This window comes from Eleutherodactylus coqui, chromosome 13, assembly GCF_035609145.1.
Source record: "Eleutherodactylus coqui strain aEleCoq1 chromosome 13, aEleCoq1.hap1, whole genome shotgun sequence".
NCBI classification, from domain to species: Eukaryota; Metazoa; Chordata; class Amphibia; order Anura; family Eleutherodactylidae; genus Eleutherodactylus; species Eleutherodactylus coqui.
In genome coordinates, this window is record NC_089849.1 from 98,623,177 (window position 1) to 98,632,587 (window position 9,411).

Genomic DNA, 9,411 nt, shown 5'->3' on the forward strand with positions numbered 1-9,411 from the left:
TTAATAAGAGTCAGAAATGCAGATACAGTGATTAAGTATGGTGTACAGAAAATGCTAAAGTCCCCGTTACCAAAGACACTTTGCATTCACGAGTTTTAGACTAAACTGTATTAACCCCTGAATAACAAGTGTAACACAGGTCATCTTAATACTCTCATAATTGCAATACTGGAAGTCCTTAGGCCTCTTTCACACAACTGTATGCGTTTTTACGTACGGCCATATGTGCTACCAAAAAATTGCATAAATGAAGAATAGCCCCAATCAAGTCCCTATACGGGCAAAAACTAAAAAGATCCCGCGCCGTGAAAGAACCAATTTTCCTTTTAATGTAATCAAGTCCCAATCTTTAAATCTTTAGCCACGTATTTTCTGCAGTTCACACAGGCGGCAGCAGTGTATCTGCAAAAAAATACGCTGCAGCGTGGAAACCCCTTGATTGGCTTAAAAGAAGACAGCTGTCATCTTTTCCCGGTGTTGCACACAGCTAAACTCCCTCATTCTCCATTTTTTCCAGCTCCATATGAGTCTATGGAAGCTTCCAGCATATCTTGGCCAAAGATAGGGCAAAACCTATTTTTGGGTCAGAGTTAGAGATGAGCGAACGTACTCGTTTAGGGCAATTACTCGATCGAGCATGGCTTTTTTCAAGTAACTGCCTAATCGGGTGAAAAGATTCGGGGGGCGGCGGGGGTGGGTGGGGGGTTGCAGAGGGGAGTGGGGGGGGGAGAGAGCTCCCCCCTGTTCCCCACTGCTACCCCTCGCTCCACCCCCCCCCCCCCCCCGGCGCCCCCTGAATCTTTTCACCCGAGTAGACAGTTACTCGAAAAAAGTGATGCTCGATCGAGTAATTGCCCTAGACAAGTACGTTCGCTCATCTCTAGTCAGAGTATAAAATAGGCTACCGAAAACGGTCACTGATGTTCTATTTTTGACACAGGGCTTAATAGCTGTGTATATACGGTCGTGTGAATAAGGCCTGTGGGTGAACAAGGGGGTAATGTGCTGCAGGGAAGAAGCAGAAAGGAAACCCTCCCAAGGACCATTTTGTTATAGCATTTTGGAGTTGTAGTTCCCTTTACAGTAGATGGTTGGGAACGCCATGTTGGAGGGAACAACAATACTTCCCAACTTCAAAAAGTGGGGAGAGGGACATATTAGAAGGTGTGCTGGGGTCAATTTTTTGTTAGGCTACACCACCTAGCCCTCCCAGTTCCCTCCTTCAAATAACACAAGTATATTCCTAAGGTTACATTGAAATGCATGTGCATGTATTGTGCCTATAAAAACCGGGTGCAGAAAACATTGGAGAGCAACAGAATGGCCATGTAGTGCACTTCAAATCTGCAGCATGCGCAGTTTTTTATGTAGAAAATTTTCACTACGTACGGATGAAGTTTTCAAAACCCCATTCACATGAAATGTGCAGCAGATTTACGGTGTAGAAGTTGTAGCACAAATCCGCCATGTGTGAACTTTTCTGAATACATAAATACCATATACAAACATAGTGCTGCTATACCGTACAGGTATATAAAACTGAAGCCTATAGTACCGCTATATTGTACACACATACATATATCTCACACACATCCAAGTCTTCTGTCATGCAGGAGCCTGGGTAGGTGGGGAGGACACATTACCTTTCTGCCCCATTCCAGCACAGCAGAGAGGGAGGGGGTAGGGGTCATTACTTATTGTTTTCTTTAGAAAGGATCTTCTGTAGGGGCACTCCACCCAGCTGCGGCCCTGCCACTGGTAAGTGATGCCAGAGCACAGAAAGTGGTAGGAGGTGTGGCAACGGGGAGCATGGAGCCTGTGGCACAGAGGGACATAGCGGAACTTGCAGCACACCACCCGCAACAGCGGTTTAAAACCAGGACTGTCCCACTGGATCCGTAACACTTGGGGACTAAAGAACAACTGTAAAGCAACTGAAGCATTTAATAGGTTGTCTGACTATTTCAAAAATTCTTTTCATCATTTGGAAACCCCCTTAATTCTGTTGATAAAAGGGGAACACTGCACTCAGACCCACATCCATTAAGAAGTGATGGTATATCATAGGAATATGCAGCACGTATTATTTAAGAAGGGGCTGTGACCTGTCTGCTCATGACGGTGTTGGGGAAGTTAGCTATATATAATCGGGATAGCAGTGTCATGGTGGGAGGAAGAGAATGGAGGCAAGTGGAAGGTCATAGACTGAGATAGTGGACGGAGTAGGGACTACCAGCAGCAAAGGAGAAGCTTTTACAGCAATGCTTTGGTGTCGTATTCATCTGTGCACAAATAAAACACAGTAAAGACCAGACTCTGTATTATTTATATCAGGAATTTACTTACAAAGATTTCATGATCTTTTCTATGACACTTCACCTTATACATCATGTCTCATTGTAGACTTAGGCCTCTTTCACACGAACATCATTTCAACTCAGAGTAGACGCGTCTAAAAGAACCAGTGGGTTCCTTTAGGCAAATGATTTTGTAACGCACTAAAAAAAAATCGCACGTCAAAAGGTAGCACAATAGGCACATGTTTTTTTCACGCCGATGTTTTTCCACCTCAAAAGATAGGACGTGTCCTATCTTTTGACTGCCCAATGTAGGATACTCCATAGACTCCTATGGAATCTATAGAAGCCAGCCGGCAATGGGAGGCGGCGGGAGTTTAGCAGCGGCGAGCGCGGCTAAACAATGACAAGTGCCTCTAGTTGAGGCATTTAAAAGTCATTTAAAGTTGTTTTGCCAACCGAGGAATTTCGGGGTTGCTCCGTTATTTCACCGCTGACAGGTATGTTAATGGACGATAAAATAGTGAAGACTAGCAGCGACCAAGTCAGGGCTATTCTTTGTTTATGCGATTTGCGGCTCCGATAGGCGCAATTTTTTAGCACGGGTATTGAAGCATTAAAATGACGTTCATGTGAAAGGGTATGGACATCTTCGGGGGCAATATACACTCTTTATCAACTTATTTATGACGACAATGAAGATAAACATATTTGTAGTCAGCTAATAGGAATGTTCGGGAGAAGATGGAGCAGAGGGAAACTAAGGCCGCTCTCACACAGGCATTTGTAAAAACGCAGTATTTTTACATGTTGCATTTTGCAGCGTTTTGGAAAAGGGTTTTTTACCACATTTGACAGTGTTTTTAATGCACCCATCATTGCAATCATCGTTAAAAAATGCACTTAACACACGAAAATAGAAATATAACGTTCGTTTTAGCGCGCGTTAAAAACGCTTGTCTGAAAAGTCCCATTGAAATGAATGGAGGTTCAGTACAGTGTTTTTAGCAGGCATTACAAATGCCCGCCAAACCTCTGCAAAAAAACGCCTGTGTGAGAGTTGCCTAAAGGCCTTTCCTATGCTTTTACGCAGAATGATCATCGCAAAGTGAATGGAGGTGGACTGACCGGGGATCATTTCGGTCCACCGGCATTCACAGTAAACAGGCAGTGGTTCATAGATGAATCACTGCCTGTTTACATGGGCCAATCATTGTTCAGTTTTAATGTATGCATAAACTGAACGCCGAATGATAAGAAAATGAATTACCATTCGCCGTTCTGACGGGGCATGCATTTAGACTGAACAATAATCATTCAGATTCTCGCTGGATGCCAAAACCTGAACGATTTATCAGCCTTTTTAAAAGGGCCCTAAGCCATCAGTCCATCTTCACGGACAGATCTCCTACTGAGACATAGACTGCAGTGTCAATATACAGTGCTATATAAAAGCTGCAGAATACAAGCGGTGCTAAATTTTTAATGACACCCTACTGCCAAAATAATGGTCAACCCAAAATACATGCATTTAAGTGAAAAAATTCCCCAAAGGTGCCCAAAGCCTTTAAAGCGGCAGCAAAATGCAGAAAAAACAAGCAGATGCCTGGGCCACCATGTTCTTTCACCAAGTAGACACCATACTATCTCAATGTTCTTCCTATACCAAAAAGCTGCCTAGTCTCATTGCGTATGATGTCTAAAATTGGTGATCATTGTCCACATCCTTAATTGAGTTATACTGAAGTTGTAAATCATGGCTGCTTTCTTCCACAAGCAGCACCACAACCTGACCACTGCTTGAGTGTGGTAGCAGCTCGGCCCCATTCACTGCATAGATCTCTGCTACAGTGAAGGTACAGATGCCACATGCCCATTTGATTAAAGTGGACGGTGAGATATAAAATATATGAAGAGGAGGAAAAAAGCAATAGAAACCAGATATACAGCCCAAATATGAATACTACTAAGGCCAAGTCAGTGATATCCCTCAATCTATGGCAAAATACAGATACACAGGTTGGTGCAAACAGGCAAAATAGAGCAAAACAGAACATCTCACGATACAACCAAAGAAATTGTAAATATATGGTCAAAATTATTTCCTGTGATGTTTATGCTGGAGGCAAAAATCTTCGAGGACTGAAGAGGGTACGGTTCTGTCATTCTCTACCTCCTCCCCAATGTCTATGTCATGTGACTCCTCTATGCCATATACATACAACACCTAGCAAAACCATGTTGGCACTGCGATGCCATGTGATAATGTGAAATCACATGACACAGACCCTTATAGATGTGGAACCTTCCTTAAAGAAATCAAGCTTCATACTTTTCCACCTATTAGAAATGAATGACTGGTCAGTACTTTCAGTTTAGAAAGTTGAAATATCCTTCACCAGCAACCAAGATCCTTCAGTGGTGTCTTCAAAGCCTCAACCCACCCTCAGCGTTCTTAGTTGGCACCAAGTGGTGGATTCCATCCATCCTCTGCTACATCTATATTGAAGGCCTTATTAGAAACATGTTTTATTAACTGGTGATGGTACTACTGGTAAGTGATGGAATAAATCGCCTTATATCAATGCCTTATTAGGTAAGTATTCTGCTATCTGGGGGTGACACTAATTATGGAATCACTCTATTCTCTACAATCTGTTGCTTTAGCATTTTTTAACTATTCATAAATTCCTAAATATGAGCACCCGCACATAAATAGGATGGGAACCACCAGTAAATTCTTTAGCTCTTAATTCTTACCCAGTCACCCCAAACATAAAACACAGCATGAAGGGGCTCAGTGAAGATGGCAGAGAATGTGTGCAGGTGCCTAGTTGACCCTTGTAACTCATAAAAAGACAACTGTCCAGCTTCATAATCCAGATATATTCTGAAACTCTGAGCGGACACATAGTGAGATATCTGACTAACGTCACTGGAATGTATCACTGAATACTCATTATTAAATTTACATAAACCCCAGGACTTGTTGTTGTTTCCAATATAGGACTGAACACCTTTCCTGTCTATACTGGGGTAACACACCCCAATCATCCAGTCTCCTGATTCACTGGTCTCCACTTCCCAGTAATGACGTCCTGATGCAAACCTCCTGGTGCTCAATACCTGACAATATTGAAATCTCTCTGGGGTTTCAGGACGGCACTGATTTAGTTCTGTCCAGGACACAGTTTTCAGATCCCCTGATATCGCTACATAATTGCCAGCTGTGTTTAGATCTAGCAATATATCCAAAGACTCGGATGCATAAATCCCTCTTTTCACACCAGTCATAATGTCAGCTAATCCGGCATGTAAGGCGGCTAAAATCAGGCCTTCATCTAAATCTCCAGCCTCATGGACCTTTTTATCTTCTCTCTCTCTATCTTCTTCATCCCCCTCTTGACAGTCATAAAATTCATCTGTTATGGATCCCCTTCCTTGTAAAACAGTCACAGGATCACTTATGTGACACAATTCCTCTATGTCGAACATCTTCCTGGACAACTCATCCTTCTTAATCTCCAGCTGCTGGATCAAGTTAGAAACTGTGTGTGACACCTGCTCTTCCCAGTTGTAAATTTCACTGAGGACTTTCTTCTCCAGAAGGTCCAACTGTTCTCGAATGTCCATAAAGAGGACATTGACCTGCTTTGTCACATCTGCTGCTTTTTCTTGCACGTCTGTTCTTTGTTTTTGTAAGGTCTTGACTCGTTTCTCCGTTTTCTTTTTCTTTATGGTTAACCTTTCCAGAAAATGTATTAGTGTGTCTTTTTTCTTTTCAAAGGCTACATTGATGGGCTCCACAAAGTGTCCTTTATGTTCTCCAAAAGCAATGCATGATACACAGATGCAAACAGCGTCCTTGGAGCAGTAATATTCAAGGATCTTCTTGTGAGTGGAGCATTTTCTCTTGCCAAAAGAAGTGGTGGGTTCTGATAAGATGTGTTCTGAGGATTTGCTATGGACTTTCATGTGACTTTCACACAAAGAAGCTTCACACAACAGGCAAGATTTAACGGCAGGTACAATAGAATTAATGCAATAAGTACAGAATATCCCCAACGCTCCATGGTCTTCATGAAACATGGATGAACACTCCGCTGTGTGGCACAGATTGATGTTCCTCTGCAATGTTGGTCTCTGTTGAAACCTCTTTCTGCATTCAGGACAGGTGTAAACTCCAGACTCTTGCTGTGTGTCCAGCTCAGGATCAATGCAGCCTCGGCAGAAGATGTGTCCACATCTTAGAGTAACTGGATCTGTGTACGTGTTGAGGCAGATGGAGCAGTTCTGTTCATATCTGAAGTCAGCAGATGCCATAATTGCAATCAGGAAGTGTCTCTTTATGTGGTAAATCCAGTTTTAATAGTCAGAATTGCTCCACTCACCAGGAAAAGTCTCAATTATTCCCTTGCTGTAACTTTGTTTTGGCAAATTAGATGGCTTTGGGCTAATACAGCATGTTTTTCGCCTTGATTATGCCCTCAATGCACAGACGTACCTTTTTTCCTGTGTCTTTCTCTGTGAGAACGGAACACCAGACCGTCAGCTGTGTTGAAAATTACACCGTTGCCAGCAAATTTCGCCATCTTGTGGAGAGAAAGCAGAAGACACCGAGACTGCTTAGTTTATTAAATAGGCGGTAGAAGAAAGCAGAATAGGCCACTGCTATGTGGAATCACCTGGAGCTAGCCAGTTTTTTACAGAAATTGCTGATTCACGAAACTCCCAGTCTTTTTTGTTTACAAACTGTAGGTAATAATGTAAATTTGGTGTGATGTTACGTGACTGCGTCAGCAAATGACGTTGCCAATAAAAGCTCATCACTGTAAAAAACATTGCTCCATATAGCCGTCACATCAGTACATCTAATGTGGAAGCAAGAGGAAAGTGAATCAGTGACATGGAAGCAGCCCAGAAACAGTAACAAAGTATATTGCCATTTTTGGGGTTAAAAAGTTAAAGTAATCATGTAGATATGATACCTTTCAATGTGTAACAAAAAAGAAAAATGTTACAGTAAGCTTATGAATCTACACTACTTAAAATTTATCATTGGGCTTCTAACAAGACAGATTAAAAGAATCATATCTACATGCCCATAAAAGGACAGAGACATAAATGTGATAAATTGCATTTGGAAAAATAACAAAACAGGATGGGGGAGGAGAGAAGTCCTTAATTCAAGACTCCTTTACACTGAGTGATATTGTTCATATTCACACTGGATCACAGGAATCTGACAAAAGTTGTTCAGCGTAAGTGGCGGCACGATCTGAACGATGAACGATCATTTATTTGTTGTTCAGATCATGCAGGAATAAAAACCACAACAATCTGCCCATGTAAACAGGCAATCTGTCACATCTGTGCAGGGGAAAACCATGAAGCCCAACACAGGGGTCACTAGACAGGACTAAAACAGAACTAAACAGGACAAGGATGGACTAAACCGAACAGACAAAACCAGGACAGATACAAACCTGGAAATACTTTCCCTAAATAAACCAGGATATTGGTGGGCCCCTGCCTGAAAGCAGGGCAATTACCCCAATAAGGACGGCCCCACTTCTTGTACCTACTGGGCCTAGTCTATCCCTGGATGACAATTGGGGGACAACAGGACACACATACAAGTCATACTGGGAACACTGCCACACTAAGCACACAAAACAAGATTCAGGCATCCGCACACCTTTGGATGGAGGGGCTTTGGATGTCCACATACCTATGGAAGGAATGGATGAACAGGACAAGGCTCTAGTGTCCGCCTACCAACAGATGAAGGGAAAGTAATAGGACAAAGCTTGGGCATCTGCCCACCAACAGACAGGTAGGATAAACAAACATGGACCAGGCATCTGACTACCAATTAAATGGGTGGATCAGACATACAAACAAACAGACTGACAGACAAGCAAACAGGGAAAATAAGAGACAGACAGACAAACTGACAAAACACAGCCTAGCATGCATGCGTCAACATGATAGGCAAACTGGATCGAGACAAACGGAGCTCAAAACAAACAGACAGAACAAGAACCTGACAGACTGAGCTGTGTACATCACAGCAGACATAGGCAAAATGGCCAGTGCTCACGGCAGGATTATATAACATAATGATATTTCTGATTGGTTAACCAGTGGTACCACCTCCCAGACAACCAATCAGAACATGCACTGCAGTGAATGATGCAGCAGATAAGAGAATAGGGGAAACCTGAGGTATTCCCAACAGTCGACACAAGGAACCTGTCACGTTGTGCTCCTGTACTTCCAGAAGCACACTGCTGCAGGTGTGACTGGCTGGCTGATGGTGTGGAGTTCTCCAGCTGCCAGTCACCACTGGTTTGTACATATAAATTCCAGCCCCTCTTGCTAGAGGATGCTGGTTATTATCCATATCTATCATTCCTTCTCAGAACCTTGGTGTTTGGAGTCATGCATGCAGTAAAGATGGTTTGTGTCGTTCTCCCACACACTCCCTGAAGATGGTCTGGACACCTGATTTTCCTGTTTGGATGTTCTGCAGACTCCTGCTCCCTTAGCCTTCTGTCAGGTGTGGTTACAGACATCAGATCTCCTTTATGCTGTCAGATGGGTAATGTCTGAAACGTTGTCCCTTCTCCATCAGATGGGTGATGTCCAACAAGCTGCCTCTTGCATGTGTGGGTGTGGACGTTTAATCTGTTTTGGTGTATGTATGCAGTTCTGGGTGGGATTCCCCTGTGTCTGCAGGTGTGAGGACACCTGGTGTGAACAATGTCTTATTCAGTGTCTGTCTGTTGGTGTGCAGACATCTGGTGTGAACAATGTCTTGTTCAGTGTTTGTTAATTGGTGTGTATATACCATATTTTTCCATATATAAGACGCACCCCCTACTTTCCCACCCAAAATTTAGAAAAAAAGATTTTAAACATAAAACAGTACATAGTACTGTTCTATGTTTAAATCCCACTATAGGTCCCTGTTAAAAAATAACATTTGCAACAAAAAACAGCCCTAGCTAGGCTACATGTAAAAAAAGCCAAAACAATACTCACCTACCAGACAGTGTTTGGGTCACTCACGATAGCCTGTGGAGAAGCTGCAGGCTGCCATGTCCTCCTT

At 42.8% G+C, this 9,411-nt stretch overlaps 1 protein-coding gene across 1 annotated transcript; it reads right to left on the reverse strand.

The window, feature by feature from the left end:
* Positions 1–877: 877 nt before the first annotated feature.
* On the reverse strand, positions 878–6,804 carry LOC136587959 (E3 ubiquitin/ISG15 ligase TRIM25-like). Its single transcript, XM_066586815.1, has one exon. It carries the CDS (start codon positions 6,618–6,620, stop codon positions 5,040–5,042), a length of 1,581 nt encoding a protein of 526 aa, XP_066442912.1. The 5' UTR covers positions 6,621–6,804; the 3' UTR covers positions 878–5,039.
* Positions 6,805–9,411: the final 2,607 nt, after the last annotated feature.